Genomic DNA, 25145 nt, shown 5'->3' with positions numbered 1-25145 from the left:
TGAAGCTGAATGTTAATACCTTTAATTGCAATGCAGCAGATTACTAAAACACTAAACAAAAAGCCTTACTTTGTGAACCAAAAAAAAAAAAAAGCACCTCAATTCAGACATTTTGAAATGTTAATTGCTGCATTTGCTTCGAGCTTTGGCATGCTAAAGCTTAAACACAACAAAATTTTATCTAATTACAAGCACTACTGCCCAGATGGCAAGCATCTGAAGCCCAAAAGCAGGTTCAAAATACACCTTCCCCCCCCTATAGTTAATACAATCCAATGAGTAGCTGAGCTCCTAAAGAAATACAGAACTTTGAAATTGCAGGCAAAGCAAGGTGTGAAGCTCCTGAAACCACTTTACCTTTGTGCAGCTTTGCCTGACCACCTTATAGTATTCAGAAGCGGCACCATTACAAAGAGAGCAATAAATTAATCCTTATATAATAAGAAAGTGGGGGAAAAAATACTTTCCATAGGATTTCGCACGTATACTAATGTTTTATACCAAAATACCTCACTTGTTTGAGCGGCCACAAAGCTGTAACTCGGAGAGGAAAAACTCCCACCCCCGCCCAACTCTATGCCCCTGACAGGTGTAACCCGGCCTTCCAACCACCCCTCCATCGCCACGGAGCCCTCCCAACCCACTCCTCCTCCTTCCCCGCGACCCAGCGACCTTGAAGCGCGGGCGGCTGAGGGGGCAGCGGCGCGCTCGGGTACAGACCGCGGGCACGGCGCACCTGAGGCTTCTCCCGCTCTGGGAGCGAGAGAGAAAGGTGCTACCGAGGAGCCTTGCCGGGGAGGCGAGCACTCACCCACCCCCCACACGTTCAAACGCCCCTCGGCAGGAAGCAGAGACAGCGCAAGAAGCACGGCCCCGGACGTGCCGTGCCGTGCCGTGCCGTGCCGCACCGCCCCTCGGCGCCCGCCATTAGCCGAGCGCAGCGTCACTCGCGGCCCGGCCCGCCTCAGCCGGTGGCGGCCATTTTGCGTGCGGGCAGCGCGGGGCGGACGGCGGCGACGGGCGCGGCCATTTTGGGTAGGGCAGAGGAGCGGCGGGAGGCGGGTGTGGCGTGGGGAGGGGTACGGCTGCCTTGTGCCGCCCGGCTCTTGCGGCCGCGCCTGGGGCTTCGGCCTCGCTTTTCTCCTCGGTTAAACCTCTGAGGGGATGCTCAGAGACCCGGGGCTCTGGCGGCGGTGCCGGTCGGCTCCCACCGAGCCTCCCTCAGGCGCCGTCTCAGCCGCTCTTTCCCGTTCCTCATCCCCGTCCAGCCTGCCCAGGCATAAAAATATATGTATATATCTCTGATTTTTCTTCTTTGCATACCCGCTACTGTAGCCACTCTGCCTTACACCTGCGCCTAGCTGTCTGAAGCTTCCTGTGGGCGGGCAGAAGTGCCCCGGCCAAAACAAGTTCAAATAACTTTGTTCCCTGAACACCGCTTTTCGTTAGCTCATCTGCTTTCCTGTATTCACTTTCCCTGTATTCATTCCTGTAAGTACCAGAAATACTCCTGTGAATACAGTTATACTTCTCCTAAGTTCACTCTTCTCTCTACTCCTGCAGTTGCTGTCAAGAATATCTCGTTTTATATTCATTTGTGAATGAATGGGTTTGTTTTCAATTTCGTTTATAGTTGCAGAGTTTATGACTGTAGCCAAAAGACAAATATTTAATGCCTGATCTCCATGCAGAAAGGAGTATAATTTTTTTAATTGTATGGTAATTTTTCATTGCTAATTATATTCAGCTGTTCCACAAAAGTTAAAAAAGATAATAGAATCTGCTTGTGGCCCTCTGATGCTCCTCAGACCCTCTCCTCCCTCTAGTTCTAGGCAGTTCTGTGGTGACTGGGTCGTGTTTTGGAAACTGAATTGTTGAGCCTTAAAGTTGAATGGACAGTTTATGAATGAAGGAGTATGAATAACAATGAGGAGAAAAGCTGCTGACTGGATGGAAGAGTATTTTTCAAGGGTTAAGTGGAGTAACTGGCAGCAGTGGGCATAGAAATCCTGGATGGCAGATGGGAAGATCGTGGTGTGTCTTTTCAGAACTGTGGATGCTTTACTGGGTGTGTGAGTAGCTGAGCATTGCACTGCTCGTCCCAAGCTTAGGATCCGCTCCCAGAAACTGATAAGTGCTGGATGGGAAAGTTCAGAAAACTCCTCTTTTATGTTGTGATAGTTCATTTCGTACTACAAAAATAGTTAATATCAACTTACCCTACAGAATTCCTTAATTAGCGTTGTTCGTTTCTGCCGCTTTCAGGTGCCCCCTCTCTCCCATCTCTCGGACATGGGCAGTGGGTGAAGCTTGCTGCTGTATCTCCAAGTGTGTGCCAGGAGTTTTCAGTTCCTCCTCCGTCCCGAGCTCTGTATTTCCTTTCCACAGGAAGCTGCTTTGCTAAGGTAAGATGCTGTTCATCAGCTGGCAGAGGACACTTGGGTGACCATGTTTTCTGGCTTCTCCTGAGTACCCACTGCTCCATTTGACTCAAATTTAGGGAAGAAATGTTCTGCCGCGTTATTTTTAAAGCGTGTCTCACTCTAGCTACAGGCAACCTACGTGTTTGATTCTAAATCATGTGTTCGTGCCCAACATTTTAGGTCTTGGAATACTACACATGCCGTATCAGGACGTGTTTTTAGTATAAAAATATATATATATATATATATAGTCTTGTGAGGAGTTTTTCTGCCATATTTGCTTATCTTCATATGTTTTTATGTGGTGTTTACTTTAGAGGTTTGCAACAGAAAAAGCATTCCATGAGACAGAATCTTGCTGTCAAACAGCAGCAGTTGTAACAGATCTGTGTTTTTGGTGTTTGGTGTTTTTTTAAACACAGGAAATGGCAAAGTATTTTGGGGCTAGTTGTTTTTTTTTTTTTTTGCTTGAACAATTGGCGAGTGGTTTTCCTCATCTTCTGATGTCTTAGTATTGAGTATTTTTTCACCTGTGCCACTTCAGTGATTTCCCTGATGGTTCACACATAAAATATTTTCCTTTTTGTTTTCTGTGGATTTGCTTACATTTTGTCTGTCTGCTGTATTTCCTTTGTCTTATCTGTGTGGTCAGTGCAAAGAATGGGATAGTTGGCAAACTCCCAAAGTCAGCTTACTCCCAGTAAGAGCAAACTGAACCAAAGCTAACTTTTCTTGTGCATCCTTTTCCTTTTTATGGTTTTCTTCTATTATTTTGTAAATTGTATGTGGAGGTGATTTCTGCCTGCCAGTAGTTTTCACATGAGTAGTAGCAGATGTGTTGCAACAGTATTATTCTGGAAATTAAACTGGTACCAGAAGGAAATCGGTGATGTCAGGCTAAGCGGAGCTTACTACATGACTGAACTGAACTAGGATGTCTCAAGTGGTCCAGAGCTCTGTCCTTTGCATTGTGTTTCTCAAAATTGCCATCAGTAAAGTTGTCAGGATTTAATCTGATAAAATGGAGACGTTTCCAGGGCTGTTTGGTGCAAGGGAGAATGATAGCGACATGGCACAAGGCATGATGGTATTCCAGCTTCTGTGTGCAGGACTGTTAAGAATCTTAAGATTAAAATCATGTGTGCTACAGAGTGTAGTCTTAAAGTGGGTGTTTATTTATCTTGTTTTGCACTTTTTTGAAGTTAAATAATGATAACAACTGAATTTTGAAACACATAAGCATAGTGCCTGACAGAGACACGTATCCCCAGCCTGACGTGTGTCCTGAAACATCAACAGCTCTATTGCAGTACTTAACTATAACTTGAAGTATGCAATGAGAAATGTGTACACATTCCTCAATTTTTAATATTTGCACTCAGGATCCCAAATTAAGTGATTTAGGTCCTGTTTGGGATAAGCAAGGGAGGAGGATCTCCAAAGTTCACTTTACCTTTTTGCAAGCACCATAAGACTTGGGTTATGCTGCTTTATGTGTGTAGTATAAAATTTTAAATCTACATAACGTGGATGTCTGGATGGACACCAGGTGAGCCAAAAGCTAGAGTTTCTTACTTGAAAGAATTCTTTGTATTTCCTATGTTGGATGCAAAGTGCCTCCGAAGTTATGAGGTTCACTAAAAGAAACCAACACAGGTAGCTAAGTAAATGTCCTTGAAATAAGAGTTTTCCTTGTTTTTCTAAAAGCAGAGTGTAGGGTTTGAAGAACAGTAGTCATGAAGGAATGGGCCACAGATGTAAAATTCGTTCTCGATTGCTGTAGAGATCTGAGTGTTTCTCCAGTGCTGATCACTTTTAATTGGTATTTTTATAGGACCAGCTTACACTGACCTATCATGGCATCCAACAAATTTGTCATTAAGGTAAGTAGAATGTCATAGCTTTAAAAAAATAATAAATCTGTAATACTGCTTAGACCGTGTCTGTTGATACTAAAAGCACATCCTTCAGGCTTCTGGTCATAGAAGCATACTTTACATGAGCTTTTTTCTCCCTCTAGAAGCAAACTAGGAATTGCTGCTGTATCATGGCAGAGTGTGTCTGGGGTCAGCTGAGGATTAAAAGGCTGTAACTAAAAATGATAAGTTGTGCAGTGAGAATTAGAAACTGCATGAATTCTCAATAAAACACTATTTGCTACTTGAAAATCTGAAGTAAAATTTTAGGTGGATTCTTTTCTTACTGTAATCTTGTAATACTATTTATGTACTTCCCAGGTCTAAGGGTTCCTGGTTAAAGGTGTAGCAATATTCTTAAAGTATTAATTTATTTGTTTCTTTTTTTGCCTCTTTTTCCATTTTCGGGGATTGTTTGTTTCACGTGCAGTAAAATGCTATTGAAGTTCATTTTGCAAACAGTCCTAGACTTTTAGTTACGTGCTGAAGAGCAAAACTTTTCAAAACATTCTGCAATAAGCATAACACTTCATAATTCTACTACTGTGACTATACCAACTAATCTATGACTAATTTGTGACTATACCAACTAATTCTACTACTGTGACTATACCAACTAATAAATAAACCCAATTGTGATTAGCACAACATATTATTCTCTTGGAAGTGTTTTTCCAGGAATTTTCATAAGACAACATGTTTTTGTTCTGTGGGTATGCATGGAATTTTTTTGGAGGGCAGCGACAAAATCCTTGCTGACTGATCAGGCTGTGGAAACTGTCAAAGCTTGGTTTCGTGGGTAACCAACCTGTTTAATGAGAAGACCAATCACTTAATTTTTGTGTGCTAAGTGCTCTTTTCCAAGCAAAACTGCTGTCATTTAGTGGGATGTTTGCTTTGTATTTTTACTGTTTAACAGGATTGTAAACCTTCAGAAGGTTAACAGTATCATATTATTCAGTGCTGCTGAGTTGATAGAGGGACTTAGAGGAGAAATATATTTGATTTTGAGCGCATTTTAGCTGATACTCTGAGTCTGTGCACCTCTGGTGTGGATAACAGGAGCTGAGGCTGAAGGCATTGCTTTTCTTTACTGAGAACTCTCAATATCATCAATATTCATGTAAGTGCCCAATAAGAAAAGTGTTGTGAGTTGGAATGTCTTTACTCAATAAAAAGCCTGAAGACTCTTGGTTTCTGACCTGCATCATTACAGCTTCATTATTCAGCAAGGATGTGTAACAGGTATTCAGCATGGACCTTGCAATCACCATGTTTAGCATCCCTGACTGCCTTAGCAAGGGCTAGGTTCTCATTGAGCATGTCTGTAGGTAAGCAGTATCACAGATAAAAGCTTTTGAAAATGCTAATGAAATACAACTTTTTCTTTCTTACAGTATTTGCGAAATGAGAGTAAGTTTTTGCATGTACCAAATGCTGAAAATTAACTTTGCCTTGACCTGATTGAAATTCACTTTGTGCACAGATTAACATATTACTTGTTAGGTCAGGGATTTTGTATGTCAAGTTTTGCTTCTTTAAATTCACTGGATTTGTATTTCATGTGACTATTTTCTAAGACTTTTCAGCTTTCACATAAGTTTTGCACAGATGATCCCCATGCAATAGATTCTCCATTAAAAACAATTCCTACTTGTCTCTGCAGGCAGAGTACAGAAAATACTATATTCTTTATTTTAGATTCCTTGTGCTTAAAGCTGATGGGAGTATTTTACTGAGTCTGAAAATGAAAAGCAAGTCCACAGGAGTGACATGAAGATAGAGCCCCTCTCCTGTGAGGAAAGGCTTAAGAGAATTGGGATTGTTCAGACTGGAGGAGGCTTCAGGGTGACCTAATTGTGGCCTTCCAGTACCTGAAAGGAGCCTACAAGAAAGGTGGAGAGGGGCTATTACTAGAGCATGTAGCGACAGGAAAAGGGGGAATGTTTTTAAACTGAAGGAGAGTAGGGTTAGATTAGGTATCAGGAAGAAATTCTTCATTATGAGGGAATGGTGATACACTGGAACAGGTAGCCAAGAGAAGTTGTGGATGCCCCAAGAGAAGTTGTGGATGCCCCAAGAGAAGTTGTGGATACCCCATTCCTTGAAGTGTTCAAGGCTACTCAGAGCCCCATCCAGTCTGACCTGGTCTAGTGGAGGGTGTCCCTGCCCCTGGCAGAACGATAGAACTGGAGGAGGTATGGTTTCTAAGGTCCCTTTTAACCCAAACCACTCTGTGACTCCATGATTCCATGTTTCAGGTGCCTTGCCTTGTCTTCTATATTCTCTATTTTTAAGCTTTTAGATTTTGTAAACCTGTGTATGTGAATCTTTTGGTAAGAGAATGAAAAGTTCAGGTTATCAGTCTGTCAAATCTTAGCCGACTATCAAGTAATTAAGTAGAAACTCCCTCTGATTTGTTTAACTTTGCTTCTTATTGATGTGTGTTTTTACCAGCGGATCTGTGCACCCTGGTGTAATGGTCGGTGACTTCCAGTGGAGGGAGCAATTGGTCTGTTTTTGAGATACGAGCCTAAGCTTAGCTTTATGGTCCATTAAGAGAGATTAAAATAAACTAATTGATGCAGTAAAATAGCTTTAAACGTTAAAACAGAAACTGCACTTAGGTCCTAAACAGACATTCTTCACCTACCAAGCAGCTGGATGATATGGTCTTGTAATTTGCAATAGATAATACTTTATGCAAGTTAATTTGATCATCAGTTTTCTATTTTATATTGTTATTTCATAAGCAGTGTGTGGTAAAGTACCCTCACCATATGAATTTAATTAATCTTTCTCTGTGTGTTGCTAAAATGTTTTACTGCTGTTCTGAGAAATAAATCTTAACTTTAATTGGTGAGGCTTAAAGCAAAATCTTGAACTCTATATGGATTTCAAAAATAATATCACTAGGGCCTTGTTTAAAACTTTGGACAAAGTAGAAAGAATTCCTCTTCCAGAATTGTGTAAATTGACTTTATTCATGCCAAGTTGCAGAACTAAATATAGTAAATTTTATGGCTGCAATAGAAAATTTTCATTTACTGTTTTCTGCAATTTGTTCATTTGCCAAAGACAGATGAGTAACTTGTTACTACATTTCAATAGCTCAGCTCAAAGGGAAGCTTTTTTTTTTTTTTCTCTGTTTCCTACGTGGAGCACTGTTCTGTCTCAGATTTGTAGGCCTTAGATTAAGATAATTGTAGTTTTAGTATTCCTTCTGGTCATTCAGCTCACTCTGCAATTGATTCTTCAGCATTCTTGCTCCTTGTTACCAATTTAAATTATTGCATGCTGGACATATATGTAACTTTTTTGATCCTTCCTACTAATATTTTGCTTGCTTTAAGTGGCAAGTTCATTTCAAACAGCAAGCACAGCTTCTAGTTTTATATTGGGAACAAAGATGGAAATACTGGATATGATTGGACAGGAGAATGAGAATTGTAGTATGATCAGCTTGTGTACTTTGTTTTTTTACATTGATGTATCTTAATGTAATCATTAAGATACTGACTTACAACCAAAGGCATCCTAATATTGGTCTTTTGAACCTTAGCAGTGCTCCATGAAAGAAAGTATGTGTAGCAAGAACATTGATTATAGAAAGCCATGTTCCTGTCAGTGTCCCAGTATGGACTGACAGCCCTGGCTGGGTCATTTTAGGGTCTGCTCACACACTTGTGGATTGTCTTGGGTGTGGAATAATAACACGAGAATTAATTTTGATATTTGCAATGTTTTCTTTCTTTAGCTACCAGTTGAAATGTAATACAGTAGCAGTACATTGGCAAAGATTTCTCTACCAGTTGTGCCCATCTGGATGATTCTTAGGTGACATCTCAGAGGGCTTGACAGATAAAAGTGCACGTTTCTGTGAAAGTGTCCATTGAGATAGGTGATCAATATTCCTGTATACAGTTAAGCCATAATATTTTTGTAAGAAATTGATCTGTTTTCTTCTTCTTGGGAGTTGCTTGGAGAGAAAAAAAATGGAGATGAGTAGGTTTTCTTACCTGATTTTTTTATTTATTTCTGATCCCATATAGTGAGTGATAAAGGATAACAGATGTGTTTATGTAGTTTACATACTATATTAAGTCCACAGACACATGAGTGCAGTGCTCTTAAGTGGAGAGCGAGGATAAGGAATGTTTGCTGTTTGTATTTAAAGTAAATTTTTATATTATTGTGACTGCTCAGAGTTATGAGACTGATTCTACAGCTGCTTTTTTGTGTACATAGTTGTGAGCATGTTAGCATTCTGAGTTTTGGTTTGAGAATTAATCTTTTTTTAGAGAGTACTTAGTTAAATTAACCAATAAATACAGGATTTCTGATGTTCATTTCATTTACCCTTCACTGCAAAATGAAGATATTTTGTATGTGAAATTCCTGTGGTTGGAGTACTTATTTTGTTTTCAATAGAAACATGCTAAGATTAGGTTTCTGTGATTTAGATAGAGTTTTTAAAAGTATTCTAAATCTAAAACTGAGGTGCTGGTGTTCTCCAAACAGATTAAGGGTTGTTGAGTTTTGCATGTATTGTGTGTTCTTATATTTGCTGTTTGGGTCTTTAAAAATTAAGAAATGGTTATATTAACCATTAAATAGTGGTTTTCTAGGGATTGAACATTCCTGAAGTGGTATTGCTCAGAACAGTTGGAAATACAGGTAGTTGAAATTGGTATTGTCAAGTAGCATTGCACTTCACTCAGCTGTCATATTTGTTTCTGTATAAATGGATAAAATAGGATACTTGTCTAAAAGAGCTTAGAAGTCTTAAACAAGATGATGAAAAAGGGGCAGGAGGGGATGTGATTTAAAATAGGAAGTGCAAACAATAGTAATGGCTAGAAGGACATCTATTTAGTTCTCTTTCTTAATGCTCCAGTAAATTCCCAATTTCATGGGACCAGATATGGAACGGCTAAAGTGATGAGTAAATAAGTTCCAGAAGAAACAAAAGAGGAAGTTGGGAGGTAGAAGGGGGAGAAAAATTAAGTGTACAATATAATTCTAAATCTCCTGGAGTCAATGGATGTTTCCTCACTGACCTCAGAGGATTAATTTTCAAGCCTAGGGAAATGATGAGTGGATGAAGAGTTGAGAGATTAAAGTGTTAGCAGAAGGGGAAAGGAATAGGAAGCCAGAGGGATAAACAACAATAGTGGAAACACTGCTTTCACAGGGATCACTTCAAATAAAGAATAAAAGGATCATTCAACTTGTATTACTTCTTTTGGTAATTCAAATCTGGTTAGTTTTTAAAGTACCACTTGTGCATGAAAATCAGTTTTTTTGCTAAATGTGAGCACTGTACTGCTGTGGCAGTGATATGGCATTGTAAATACCCACCATACTAAGAAGTGTGGGGGTTTTTTTTAAATCTAATTAATTCAAAGATTTAACTTCCATGATACTTGCCATGTGCTTTATTTCTGACCAGCACTGCCAGATTTTACACCTCCACTGTTCGGCTTCATGGAGATCCTGATGGTGCTGCCTGTGTGACCCCAGAGTCCAGCCCTGGAGGAGGAAAGGATGGGAAACTTAGAAGCAGACTTGAATCTCCCTGAGTCCAGCAAAACATAAGGGCTTAGCAGTGATGCTGCATGGGGTCACCAAGTGCCTTTAGGTCCTGGGAGAGGCTTCACCTTATACTGTAGGTGACATTCTTCAATTCTTTCCAGTGGGTTCAGATGGAGGTTAGTAGGCTGGGAGGTAAACAGATCCATGTTTCATGCATTACCTGGTACAAACAGTTTCATGATGGAGAAATGCAGATTTTGCTCTTGATGGTATAATAATGAAAATTTATTATGTTTTTTGGTAATTTTTTATGTAGCCTCTCCTTACTTTGGACAATGTAGATGGATTCTAGTATGTGGGAGCTATCTGAATATTTGATGTAAGAGTGTATTCTGACAGGACTGCGGAGTAAATGGGAGAAGAGTGACTGACACCACATTTTCATTCTTTCCTGATGTTTCATCCATGTAGTTCACAACTTCCTTAAAAGGCATCTATTTTTAATAGCAAAATTATTGCTTTGTTTCAATTCTCAAATAAAAGCTTTGTTTCTGGACATTTTGTGTTCCAGTTTGGGGACATTTTGTGCTCCCTGCAGAGCTTACTCAGCCATGACTTTGCAGTATTTTTCTTGAGTCAGTAGCTAGACTTTTCCTTAAATAATGGTACCACAGCACATGGCCCCGTTTCATTGTTGTGCTGCAGTCATGGCTGTGCACAGGCACCTATGATGCTCAGCTGTTGTGAAAACCCTTTAAACTGCTGATAAAATGATGACTCATGGTCACCTGATGAAAACAGATTCATTACCATGACTCCAGAAAGTTTAGCTCCCATGAAGTGTTTCACTTCCCATACTAGTTCTTCTAAAAGAGATAATGCTGCATTTATTTTCTAACAGTTGACAGCTGCCTAATTAAGTGCAACAGTGTGGTTGGAAAAAATTGGAATTCCAGACTTCTTTTAATAATGGTTTAAAGAACTAAAATCTGTATGAGCTGCGAAGCAGTCACCAATGTTCTTCACAGTGTTACTTGAAGTGTTTTCTAATCAAATTATACATTTTGGATTTAATTTACCACTACCGAATTAAATTATTTTTGCAGTGGATCTGACCCAAACCACACTGGAGTCAATGTGTATTGGATCAGAGCCTGTAGGAGTATATTGGTAGCACGCTGTAAGGACACACTAATTTATTCCATAAATGGTCTTCCTCAGTCCAATTTATCTGTGTTTTTAATGTATTGTGTTTGTATATAATGTCAGTGTGTAAGGAAGTTAGGTTTGAAAAATATGGAAAATAATACAGCCAAATAATAAAATATAAATGGATTTTAATTCCAGTATGAAAGGAGTAAAATGAAATCCTCTGTGTTGCTGACTTGTGATTCCTCAGGGACTGTGAAAGGATGGGTGAATTAAAATAGAAATATGAAAAAAAATCTGTTACATTAGACTTGCAGGTGGATGATTTTATGTTATAAGGCAGAAAAAGGTTCTCAACAAGGATTTGAATATAGGGTAGTGTGGGATGGCTCATTGACTCTTAAATGATCAGGAGTTTGGTGATTTTTGTCCTTATCTAGTTTCCCTCTTTTGACTGGAAATATTTCTGACACACAATGCTTAAGAAAGTCACCATATTAAATTACTCCTAACATATATGATTGAAACTTGCTACAATGACTAATATAAACAGATGTTGGCTAAGTAATTAATGCTTTAAAATTTAACATGCAAACTCCTACATTTTTTTCTTTGTTACTTCTTCACTTCTACTTGGGTTTTTTTCCCATTTATTTTCCAACTGATTCATTTTAAACTTAGATGATGAACATCATGTGTTTATTTTGTGCCAAAAACTTGCCTAGTTTGAAAAAGAATGATCTCATCAGAATTGAAAATTAGCTTCAGATATTAAAAAAAAGATACAAATAAGATGGATTTCTCAGCTGTTTTAATCAGTCATACAAACTTTGTCAACAAATTACATATGGAAGAGTCAGGGCTTGTTTGCATGGTGGTGTTTGTTTTTTCCCTGAATACCTCTCCACCATATTCATTACCACAAGCAATGTTGTAATGGAAAGGCAAAGTGTTGGAGATCTAATAAAGAAATTAAGTACATTAAGAAATAATGTTAAAAACCCTTTGAAATACAAGCCCCAGAATGGAGTGAAGAGGTCTCTTGATTGACAGAGGAGAACTCTTACTGCAGAACACAACTCCAGTACAGTGTGTCTGATTCAGGCCCTTCTGCTATTGTGTGGTGGTGTTTTTTTACAGAATCCATCTGCTTCTGCCTTTGTTTAATGTTGCTTGGCCAAATGACAGAAAGAATAAATACCTTTCAATAAATACAGGGCAGCTGTATGTGTTCGTTTACTCAGAGAGAGATGTGTGAGTGAAGGTGGCTCTTGCCAGGCTGTGGTGTTTGGCCCTTGGCATGTGAAGCTCACCTGTTGTTTATTTCCCTGCTTCAAGGAGTGCAGTGCTTTGAATGAAGCCTACACGAGAGGCAACTTTGCCGTCTTACTACACAACAGAGTTTGCAACTAACTGAAAGCTTTTAACTTGGGAAAGTAGGAAAAAATAGTTTGTGATCTAGATCATGTGCTGACATTTTGAACCAAAGTCTTCACTGCTGTGATTTGAGTTTTTTCCTGTTGGCTGTGTACACTTTGCTAGGGAAGTAGGGTCCATTTATGAAGCCTTAAGGGCAAGTGCCATCTTTCTTGGGTTTCTACTTTTTTGTCTTTGACCTTCACTGGGGTTCTTTGCTGGTTTTGCTATAGGTGTGTTTTACAGACAGATCCTCTTGCAGGACATCCTAAATCTCCAAGTTTCGGCAAAACTGAGATTTTATTCCTTTTTCTGTGTAACTTGCTGTGTACTATGAGATAGCATTCAAGTGTAGAATCACTGTAAAAATATTGCATCAAAGCTGGTTGGAGAATAGTCAGTTGTTAGTCTCGAGGGAGAATGGGAACAGAGATAAGGAAGAATGACACAGTGGTTTCCACCCAAGAAAATGTGTCATAGCCACAGAACATTTTTCTCAGCATTTTCATATCTTTGATGACTGAGGTTTGTAATGTTACTTCAATAATTTTATCCTCATTTTACTCTAAAATGTTATGTGGTAAGTAAGCCAAACTAAGCTCTGTTCTGTGTGCAAGGTCCTCTTTGCACATCCCTGGTTAGTTTCCAGGATTAGTATGATGCCTGGCATATCTGAGACCACTCGGCTGGTGAAACAATAGTTTATATAAGGTATAGTTAAATACAGTCTTTCAAGCTTGAGCCAATATTCTCCTGTTGTAAACTCCGAGTGTCTTTGTTCATTGAATAGCCCAGTGATTTAATAGCACTCATAATGGACCAAATATACAGGGCTGTGGTTTATCCTGCTTTGTATCATACAGATAAAGTCTTAGAGAAGAGCAACATATAGATCTGAACAGAAAATATTTGCTGAACTTAAGAGTTGGGAAAGAGCTAACTCTTGGGCCATTAAAGAGGATCTGTTCAATGCCAAGATCCTAGGATGTGACAGTTAGTAGGGTCGTGCAGAATGTAACTTTCCCTTCTTTATTTTGACATTCCTATTGCATAAAAATAGGAAGGAGAGTCATTTGAGCTGGAAAAGAGTGTGCTGCCCTGCCATAATAAGGTAATCTTCAGCAGTGGAAAACAAACCTACAAAGAGTTATTCATTCCCTCCGTGGTATTGTCTGCAAGTCTCTGGTTCTCATTTGCCTGGGTGTTAAACTGACACAGTCACAATCCATGGTTCAGGAATTTACAAACAACTTGGTTGATAGGATTAAGCCTGACACATCAAAAGTTGAAAATTAATCCCATAATTTAAAAAAGCAATCAAACAACAAAATATTCTCATCTAAAACAATGACTACAGAGTGTTTGAAACATAACATTAAATAGCTGAATAGCAGAAAGCAGTGATTAAATCATTGGCTACCATGTGTGGAATTAAAGAGCAGCATTGGTTTATAGATGTCTTCAGAAAATTGATAGAATTTGTTACTAGGTTTAAATGTTCGTATGTCAATTTATGTGTTGTTAATGTGCTTAATTAAATTGAATTGAATATTTAATTTTGCTTTTATTATTTGGTGGAAATGGGTTGGTGTGTACAGATGACCTCAAAGGACAAAAAAATGTTAAGGAAAATGTGTCTTTGTCTATATCCCTTCACCCTGATAATTGGCAGGAATTTTGATTTGTAGAATATTTGGAGGATACAACTAGGGGTACTTTTTGATTATGAACTGGAAGGAGATTTAATTACAGATGCTTTGCATATTCTACATAGTTCAGAAAACTCTTTGCTAATTTGAAGCCATTTTCTGTAGGGTTATTAGAGATGGTTCATTTGTTGTTGCTATTTTGGAGAGGCCATGTTATTAAGCATGTAGGAACTGTTGGGATTTAATCTGGTTTTATAAATTCCTATTTGAACTATGATACAGATTTTGGGAAGGAAAAATCCAGTGATGAAGAATACAATTAAAAATATTGTAAGTTCAGAAGTGAAATGATACTCGGTATTGCTAGAACCTGCCTTTCTTGTGCAAGCATCAAGGAATCTCACAGTATTTCAACCTGTACACCTAGAAAATCACTTAAAAGTTCTCTTGTTGGTAGCCAGTGCTCTGACAAGGTGAGGTAACTGGTTTTTATGTACCATTAAGAGGCAGCATTCACACTCCAAGCAGAGAACCTGAAGCTGGCAAAATATGATTTCCAGATTTGTAAGTAGGCTAGGGTATTTCAGCTGTTACGAAGCGGTAGGAGTACCAGTGATGATCACAGATTCTTAAAACCTAATAGAATATTTGATCTTCACTGTGGACTACAAATATAAAACTAGTTTAGGAGAGAATACTTCAAAAATCTTATCTACAGAGATACTGGTGACTTTAACTTGATACAAGTGGTAGTTTCATAAAAGGCAGGGTAATAGTACTTAAGAGGACGCCAAGATCGTCTACTCTGTAATACTGCCCAAATCCAAATTATCTCTGCTGCTGCTGGCTGCCATCATATTGGTACTTGGTTTTGAAATACCCCTTCTTTCTCTTTGGACTGCCACACAGATTGGTGCTTAGGCCCTGATCGACAAGTGGCTTGCTCATTTCTCTCATTTGACCATCTGCAAGTCAGTTCAGTGACCCTCAAGATGTTTAGATTAGTTTCCTTGTGTTCTCAGTAATGTGTTGGATCTCCTCAAAGTGTCCATATGCTACTTGTTTAAATGTTAAAATAGTTAGACATTAGTCCAAATCTGTTGAAACAAAATTCAGTTTAAATGCTGTGTTACCTATTACCTTACTAGTGTGGTGACAACCAGCAAGGCTTTGTAGTTTTCTTGTGAGCTGTGTGATGGAGGTTCCTGTGTATTTAGGGTGAGAATTCCAGGTTTTTCCACAAAGTGAAAACATTGTGAAAATTCCCTTCTGTGAGGGCTCATTCTCAGCAGCAAAGATACCCTTTGCTGTTATTGTCATGTTTCCAGCAGCACTGTAAAGAGGCTTAAAAAGTAGACAGGAGTAGGGGAAGGTGTAAAGTGAAAAGTGGCAGGGTCAGGGTACAGGCTGTGGAAGGTCTGTCCTATGGGCTGGGAGCAACTGTGGCATCAGCTGTCACCTGTACAACTGCTGTTGAATTGCAGGGGAGTCTGTATGACTTTTAAAATTGCAGATAAATGCAGATAATAAGCATTAAAATGCAAAAAATTGCCATTAACTTCCTGAGGAACTGATGGCACATGAACAGATGATGGGATTGGAATGAGTACTTTGCTACCTGAAGAAAAAGGCAGTCTTGTACTGAATGCTTGTGTGTTCTGGAGTTTCCCTCTGTGACTTCCACAGGAAGGTTTTGCTGTCTGGCATTGAACAAAATGAATTCTCAGGCCTTCCTTTGTTGTTTGCAGCTATCTTCAACCAATCTATTAATATTTCTGGACTAATGCAAAAGCTGAATATTTACGAATAATTCCACACTGAAGAAATTATGCAGCATAATGCTTTATTTACCAAAAATTATGGGTTCCAGCAGCCAGGCTGCAGGAGGCAGGCTGACAGCCAGTAGAGTTGTGGAAATCCGATAGTGCTGCTTGGGTCTTCCTCCCTGGATCACTTGAGCCAAGGAGCCCCCTCCTCTAAGGAGTGGGCAGTGGGGATAGCACACTGTCATTCTGCCTGGTTACAGAGCCGCACTGCTTCCTCCAGGAAGCTCAGAAGGACCCCTTTCAAGGGTCATTTACAGTTTGTGTTTGCAGTGAATTACCCTTCATACATATTTCTTTTCTATTGGCTCCTCGATCACTTCTCTAATTTGGGAAGTGTACTTTGAAAGACTTTCAGTGACATGTTTATTTTTCTTAAATGCTTATGGAACAGAAACTCAGCCTCATGAGGGATGTGTGTCCCAAATGGAATTAGAATGATCCCACAGTGTTAATTCTATTCATCAGTTACGCTTCTGATTTTTTTCTCTTCTAACGTTAATCCTGTAATTTTAGAGAATAAACTGTTTTGAAGAACTTTACTTTCTGTGCACGTATTAAATTATCAATAGGGTGTAAGCATGGGGAAAACTTAAAAAGTTATTTTTCCTTCCCCCTTCACCTTCCCACATATGCAGATGAACAATAGGACCAGAAATCTGTCTCAAACCTTTGGACAGATGCATTCTTGGTACAACCTTGTACTTTGAATTTTTTTTTTTTTTTTTTTTTTTTTACTGAAATCTTAGGAATTTCAGCCATGGGTAGTGAGGTTCACAGATAAATGCTGGAAGGATGAGGGCCTCTGCTTTCTGTTGCTGGCTGTGGCAGGAAGTGTCAATTAGTGTTAAAAATACTGAGAGTTCATGCACTGAGTGATTGAAGTAAATATCTTTTGTTTATTCTGCATATTGCCTTTTAAAGTTGCATGTTTGATTGCTAGACATAAGGAGTGGGAAGGTGGGGCAGTTTGATGCCCTTTACCTATTGGCAGTTCTTAGCTGTGTGTGAATGGTAAAGCTACTAATTGGTTTCCCTGTAGTACAGGGAGCTTGCATCTTCTTAATGATTTCACAGTGCTCTGTTTCCTCTGAAAGGCTTTGCTTTTTATTAAAAAGAAAAAAAAATGTTGCAGGAGATTTTTCCAGTGATTCCTAAGTAAATTAGTAGCAGCAATTTGTAGTAAAAATCAGCTAAGATTCAGCAGATTAGACGTTTAAGACAATTAGGAACTAGAGCTCCTAGCTCCTAATTGTATATAAATTAGAGTAATTTAATACATTTAATGTGATAAAACAGTAGAAGTGAAATTACCATAGTTTCAGAATGTTTTGGCTTTTAGCAATGATGATGTTTGCTATTTTTAATTTCTAATTTTATTTTCCTTTCTAAGCAATGTAAAGAGAAGAAAACTTCATTTTTGTGAAATATGAGTCCTTTAATTACTTTTAGAAAAGCTTTGTTTCTTTTTTATTTTAATTGATTTCTTGTAGAAAAGGAAGTAAAAACTTTGTATGTAGGTACATGTATGTTGTAATGCTCATTTTCAGAAACTCAAATCTCAGTGCTTCTAATATTTGCAGTCTGGCATTGATTGTAAGCATAATAGGTTATTTCATGCTACTTCTCTTTAGATTCATGGTTATGATACTGAAATGTTAAGACCACACACAGACAAGATCTCCAGCCACTTACGCATGTAAACAGTCTGGCTTTTTACAAAGTGGAAAAATATTTCTTGTGCAGTATTTTTAACATGATCAGCACGTTAAGACTTAATCTGCAACTGTGTCAACATTTCTTTGGCTGTAACCATTAGTTCTGTAGCCTTTTGATAATATGTAAAATGTGAGACTGGTTTGTTTACTACTGGGATTTGTCAGCAATTACTGTCTGCATTTAGCTTAGTGCTTTCAAATATATGATAAATCAAAGAGTTATTTTGCATCATCACTGTGGTTTTAGTAAAACAAAGGACTTTTTTTTTTTCCCCAGCTGGCTTTGGGACCTTCAAAGGGCCATTGGAGCAATAATTTTCAAGTATTGTACTTATACCTGTTTGATACTGGTAGGCACAGGTACAATACATTAAATAACCTTCTGCAGCTCCTGTTTGACAGGAATTTAGCTATAGGACAGGAATGTACATCTCTTTCAGCCTCAGTTATTGTGAGACCTGGCATAGCTTCAGCATAGCTGGCAATTTTTGTTTTGCTTATTTTTGTGTAATTAATGCATATTTTCAGCATTCTTCTTACCATCAGGAACTGCAAGTGCAGTGGTCATGTGCAGTGTTATCTAACTGCCATATCATTTTCATTACAAGTTCTGATAGACAAATTCTTCATATGGATATGTATATATGGAGCTAATTAAGAATAAGAAGGCATAAAAGCATTTTAATGGACAACATATCTGTTCAAGTAATAAATATTTGGGTTTATATAGTGCCTTTATCTGTGTTCTCAAAGATAATTTATTAACATGTTTATGAATTTAGTTTCAATGTACTTTTGTGTTTTTGCAAGTAACAAAAAGAACAAACTCCCAAACTTATCAGACACATGTGCAGAACTTTGGTAACAATATTTTTGTTTAGTTAAAAGTAGGCTGTAAAATCAGTTAAACTTACCGCTGCTCCTCAGAAGATTGCCATTAATTAATTCTGTGATCTCAGGGGCACTTGGTTAAAATATTTCACCTGAGCTTTTTCTGTGACTTCGTACAATTCTGACATGTTTGTTTTTCTATGAGTATTTTACTTAAGATATATAAATAATGGCACATCAATCCATAAGATCGACTTTAGAAATCTCAAAATGCATATACTGTAATATGGATAAGGGAAATTGTTGGGGGAGTTCAGTTTTAGGGATAGTCAGCTGACAGAATAAGCTTTTATATGAAACTCTTAAAAGGCAAACCTGCATTTTTAAAGTCACTATTATAAAGTATTTAATAAATGTGTCAATATTACTGAAGGTGATTAAGAAAGCTGTCAGTTTGCAGATGACTATCTTTTTATTTTTAATACTTAAATGCTCTCTGCTGCTTAAATTCTGTTGCCATTTCTAAGCACCACTCACACCAGATGTTTTGTTAAATTTGAATTAATCTTTTACCCAGTAAAACCCTAAGATACTGTTCTCCTAAACAGTATATTAACAAAGAGAATCGGTGTGTTTCATCATTCCTGTTCTGCTATCTGGTCTAGTTTCATTTCCTCTGATGAAAAAAAGATAAATATAACTTATAAAGTGAGGCAGCAAAATTATCTCTATCAGTTAGTTAAAACTAAATTCTTGACAGCAATTTTGTTTTCCAAAATTTTAAGCATTAAATATTAAATGTAATAACTTAAATTATGAATTTCCTGCTAAGAATTTGTTTAGTGAAATAGTTGAGTTTTTTACTTTTTTTTTCCCCTGCAAAGGTGTTACTTTGGTCATATTTACCAGCTCTGTATCCAAGTCTTTTGCATGGTAACAAATCCCAGGCTTTAAGAAGCAGCAGTAATTTTAAATGGGGTTTTGTGATGAGCCCTTTGCCCTTGGTTTGGATCTCTCCCCACCAAGTTACAGTTTTTAGATTCACTTTCCGTTTAGGAAAACCCTCTACTGACAGGGAATCTCCTGTGATCTTGGTGGCTCCTGCTGCACTGGTGATGAGAAGGGGGGAGATTGAGCCTCTCCAGTTTGAAAGTAAGGAAGAGAAAGGGTGGGATGATTTATTTAAACAAAATAAAAATTAAAAAAAAAAAAAACAAAAAAAAACAAAAAAAAAAACAACAAAAAAAAAAACCAAAAAAAACCAAAAAAAAAAACAAAAAAAAAAACAAAAACAAAAAAAAAAAAACAAAAACAAAAAAAACCCAAAAAACACCTGCTGAAGATCCTTGTTATTTATGGAGCAGAACCTGGGGGTAGTTGGCATGGGAGTGGTCTACAGGGATATTCAGTAGTTTGTGTGAAGAACACAGACTGATGATTGGAGAGCAGTGGAGCAGGAATGAGGGGAAAATGGATGTGGATGTCAGTGCTGGAACAGGGATGTGCAGGCAGTGTCAAGCTGAGAACTGGACTAAAGGTATAGAGAAGGTTGGGAACAAGACAAAGTATGGAGCAGCAGGAGTAAAACAGGAATTCATAGTGGCTTGATAATGAGATGAAGATTAGGAGTAATAAATGATACTCAAACTGATGAAAAACCTCGAGTGGCAAGATTAATTGGTTGAAAAGCTGTTTTCAGCCACTTGGAGCAGGGAGGAGATCAGGAATATCCAGATGTCGGAAGGTGTAAATTCTGAGGGATGATGGGCACATGTTTATGTTTCATGCTCCCCTTTGCACCCCGAAAGGAGAACCTAAGGCCCCTGAGGTGTCACAGAGTGGCAAAATGTTTTCCAAAGAAAGGCTGATGGTTTACTGCACGTTAATTGTATTGATTCGGTCAGGGGAGATGTCTGTGGGCTTCCAATCCTGCCTGTTTCCCTGTGGGAGTCAATGTGTCACCAGATGGCAGATTTTCCTTAATCAGTTTTCCACCTGCCCTTTCCAAGGTCATATTCAGAGACCGTTTAACTTCCTAAGTGTACTTGCAGTCATCAAGGAGCGTTCCTGGTGTCCTTGGCCTTTCTGGAAGTCTTTCTGTAGCATATTGTGATTGTGTTTTATTATAGCACTGCTTCACTCTGCCCATTTTCATACAGTCATATAAAACATTTCATACAAAAAGGGTGAATTTCTCATGATGGCTTTTAAACACTTGCACATTTACCTGAATTTTTGGAGAAATACTTGGTTGATAAAATTGAAGTTTTGTTGTGGGTTGTTGTTACTCTTCAGTATTTCTCTGAAGACCTAATGAAGGGAGGTTGAAGAGCATATTGAAAAACTTTAAGGACAGCAAGATTTGGAGCATCTAGCACTCCTACCATGTTGTAGTCATTAATAATAATGAATTAAAATGTTTACACACCCTGATCTCTATTGTTCTCTTTGATGTTAATTACATTACAGCAGATCACGAGTTCATTCTTTTTATCCGGCAAATAAGGAAATATTTCCTCTTCATTTATCTGTGTCCCTTAGCAACACAGTAGGTCTTATGAATTGTTGAATAACATGTGGTTTTGCTGCCTTTGCTATATACAAATGCTTGTCTTTCCATCTTTTTAAAAAGCCCTGAGTGGAACTTGGTTAATAATTTCAAGCAAAAAATAATACAAAGATATAAATATATAGCCATAGGTGACTACAACAAAGCTTAATAGTGTTCTTGGAGATGCTAAAGCCATGTTTTTTTTTTCTTTTTGTCTTGCTCTTATTAATGTGACTCAGATTAAATGGATGGTGTGATCACTTGTTCCTGTCTCTGTGGTTCTTGACATCCAGGAGCTGTAATCTGTTATGTGCTGTCATCTCTGTTCCTTCATTCCTTTTACCAAAGACAGTTGTGCAGCTAGCATGCTATCAAGTTAAAAAATGAGCTGTTGCTTTCCAAAGGGTAATTCCCTCTCAATCTGTAAAGTAGGTATGGTTTTTTGGTTTGTTTTTTTCCCCTGTTGAATTTAATGGTAAAAAAAATGTAGGTTTCTAAACTTAATTTATCCAGGGTACATGTTTCTATGTGGCTCTTAAAAAAGATGCAGACTTGTAGGAAGTGAAATCTCAGCCATAGCTGTTCTAGCTCTGCAAGTATTGTTAAAGTTCCTTAGTTGGCACTGTCTTTGGTAGGTGATTTTTGCAGCATGTGAGGCTTCATCCTTTGGATTCACTCCTGTGGTTTTCACACTTAAAATTGTATGACAGGATTGATTTTGTAACTAGTGAAATCACATTATATTTGTAGCATCTGCTGTCAGCAGACAAATATTTGAATATAGTAGCAGTAGCTACAAATATTTTAATATAAAATTCCTGACTTCTGCTAGGCATTGCTTAGGTTCCATCCAGAAATGTTATTGCTGTGTACAAAGAGGCCTTTCTCCTTGTGAGCGTGATCTCTTGAACACAGTGGATTTCCAGTAGAGTGGGTACAGGTCAGGATTGTACCAGGAAGGAAAGAAACTTTTTGCCCTGTAATATGATCTGTCAGTTGGAGAAATGCTTCACAGGTCTGTTCATCTGCTGCCTGCACAGGGTAAATCCTACTGCTGCACTGCCTTTAGAAGAGAGGGGAAGTCTATTTCCTACAAATCATCGGAAAAATTCATGTCTGAAGGTCTTCAGCAAAATGTATGTGGAGTTTTGCTGTTGAAGCTTATTGCAAAGTTTTTAAATGTTGAGAGTTGCACGTTTTCTGGGATTATTGTTAATTTTATTTGACCGTTTGAAAAATTTAATCAGGAATGTTAAACTTCTACTGGAACTACAAGCCTAAAGATACTGAAGGATAAGTTTTGTCCACAAGTACAACAATTGACAGTCTCTGTCTGTAAACTTGTTCTGCATCTATGCAGAGCTGTTACAATAGCAGAATCTGACCATGTATTTTAAAAATCGGTTCTTTTCCATTGCTTCTACTATTGGTAATATCCTTTGTTTTAGTGAGATGGATCATTAAGAACATTTTTTTAAAAATAGTTTTTTCTGAAGCATCTGTATCCAGAAGTACATACAGAAATCTTTATTATCGTAAAAGAAATTGTGAGAACAAGGTAATTAAACATAATGCAGACTGTAGTCTTAAAATCTGCTTCTGTACAATGCCAAATGGATCTTTAATTCTGCTGTTTCTATATGAGTGAAAGTGCTGTTGGCAAATAAGGTTTATAGCTATAGATTCACGTAGAATTTTCTTCTAAAATTCCAGTTCTAACATTCTTTCTTATGATATTGAACTGTAAGGATATTTAAAGCAGTTACTACTTAATTTCCCATGCATATTGAGTGACAGCACTGTTTGAAAACCCCTGGCAAAGAGACCTAAATACAAATCTTGTAAAATCAAAATTTCAGTGGACTCTGGCAGGTTACATTTCTTTCATACTTCTGTGTTTCCTTTGAAAGAAAAACTTTCCCAGATGGTCATTGCAGGGTGCTGAATGAAACAGTAGTTTTATGTAAGCATGTAAGTTCATAGCCCTGACAGAATTCCTTATTTGGGTGCTGGATTCTTTGCAGAGGTTTTTTTTTTTCATTTTTATCTTTACACTGTTAAATGAAGGCAAGTTGAGGGTAAGATTATCTGCAAGGTCACAGAGAAACTTAAGGCATGATGGGCAAAGGATCCTTTCCAGGTTGGAACTAGAAATAAACACAGAAAGAGAAGGATAGGGCCATACTGATAGTTATAAATTAAGTGTCAAGGTCTCAAATCTGGGAAGGGATCATCAGAATTTATAAAGTTCTATTTAAATAGTCCATTCTCCTCACTTCAGACATCTGTTACTGGTTATTGTTTGAGTGACCACCATGTACATTATACACAAAGGAATGTGTTTTTTGTAATATCTCTGCTAATGTGGCAGATAAAATCCCAGTGTTTGATAGCAGTGCCAAAGGGCAAAGAGGTGCTGAACAATATTCCTCATCTTTACCATAACTTTCCTTCCTGGAAAAACAGGATTTGACAGAGGGAAAATGAAGACCGAGATAAGGAGAAGTGGAAAGAGGCTTGGGAACTGAGCATGATATATACCAGAACTTGAGCAAGCAGGGGGAAAAGTCTTCTCTTGGGCTGATGCACCAATTTTTTTTTTAATTTTTTTTTTGGTTGATTACAAATAGGAGTTACATCTGCATGCTATGGCAATAAATTGAAAGGACTAGCAAGCTAAGGAACAGTTGTTTTTGTTGGCATGGAGTGTAATCTGGGCCTAGTTTTTACATCTCTAGTAACTGATTGTTGCTTTGTGTAAAGTAAAATGCACTGGTGGTTTCATTAATGCAAATGCTGCATCAGTCTCAAAATTTCATTTTTCAAAGGAGCAGTATTGGAACTGATGATAATGATTTGCTTACTCCTCAGGAGAGATGAAGCAGCTGACAGTGATGATTCTCTCATTTTTATTGATTATGGGCATTAAGTTTCAGTACAGCAAGCAGGGAAGTTTGTGGCCTTTAAACTATTTCTTTCACCCTTGGAGAACTAAGCAGGTAGATACAGGTTATAGAAAATTAGGTGCGCTGCAGACATGTTAAGTAATTCAGTTTTAATTTTCAATTTTAACATCTTGCTGGGCAGACAAACATTGCAATTAAGCAAGATTTAATTCAGCCAGGTGACAGATAACCAATAATAGATGGCATAGCTGAATGTATTGAGCTGCTTTGTGCTGTCTGTTTTACTGTAGCTTTTGCCTGTTTAGAAGATGCATTAAGGAGGAATTTTGACCTTGGCAGGTGTGGAGAAAGTCTTGAATTTAAATTCAGGAAAATTTTCATGGAAGAATTAGGTAACCTACAGGAGTTTTGTGCAATAGGGTTACAGGTGGAGCAGGGAGAAAAAGAACCTGGTGAATGTACAAATATATGTAATTTTTGATAGAAAATTATAAAAATAAGAATTTTAAGGGACTGTTTTACAGAAAGTAGGTTTTTTTTTTCCCCAGCAGTTTAATTAATTATAGGGGGAATCTGAAAGACAAGTGAAGTTCAGTCAGCCTCCTAAAGGACAAGGCATTAGCTTAAGCATGCACACAATAGGACAGGATGCTAAGATGCATTTGTAGAGTTTTGCTATTTACTAATATGTTAAAAAGCTGACCTTTTTGAAACACGTGCATTAAGTTTGGAAACTAATTTTCCGGTGTTATCATGTTCTCAGCTGCATAAGAAACAAGAGGTATTAATATAGTTTATGAATTTATTTAGTTTTAGTTAATTTGTACTCTGCACTGGAATAAATACACAGAAAGCCACCTTTTAGAATATGTGTGAAGAATAAATTTCGGCAGATGTTGCTTGTGTTAAACTATCCTTGCTCTACATATGTGAGAGTGCCTTGAGTGATAGGAATAGTAATTTGTCAATGCAGTGTCTGACATCTGTGTTGGGCAAATTAGCACAAACTCCAGTGGGGCAGAATGAATGGATATGGGGATCAGTGGAACACACTGGGAAAAAGTCAGAACACCCATTGTAAACAGAAGTCACATGCATCACAATCTTCTGGCACCTTTACAGGAGAGAGTGAGTGTTAGGACAGGGAAATATGGTTGCCATAACCCTTTCAGATCATCCAGAACGGATGGACAAGGGCCTTCACCAAATGCTGTTAGGTGAGCTGAAG

General features: G+C 38.0%; 1 protein-coding gene across 4 annotated transcripts in view; it reads left to right on the top strand.

Moving 5' to 3' along the window:
* Positions 1–948: 948 nt before the first annotated feature.
* Positions 949–25145, top strand: part of SLX4IP (SLX4 interacting protein) — a 70317-nt gene continuing 46120 nt past the window's right edge. For 2 of the 4 annotated variants that reach the window (XM_053939229.1, XM_053939225.1), the window contains exons 1-3: positions 1058–1491; positions 2266–2405; positions 4258–4306. In XM_053939229.1, the coding sequence (XP_053795204.1) occupies positions 4280–4306 (27 nt within the window). In that variant the 5' untranslated portion in view covers positions 1058–1491; positions 2266–2405; positions 4258–4279. Of the gene's footprint in view, positions 1036–1057; positions 1492–2265; positions 2406–4257; positions 4307–25145 lie in introns of those variants that run through there. The other 2 variants (XM_053939226.1, XM_053939228.1) reach the window with 2 other exon arrangements.

This window comes from Vidua chalybeata, chromosome 3, assembly GCF_026979565.1.
Source record: "Vidua chalybeata isolate OUT-0048 chromosome 3, bVidCha1 merged haplotype, whole genome shotgun sequence".
In the NCBI taxonomy this organism is placed as follows: Eukaryota; Metazoa; Chordata; class Aves; order Passeriformes; family Viduidae; genus Vidua; species Vidua chalybeata.
Note: the sequence above shows the minus strand (reverse complement) of the source record. Positions and strands in the feature narration are given on the sequence as shown.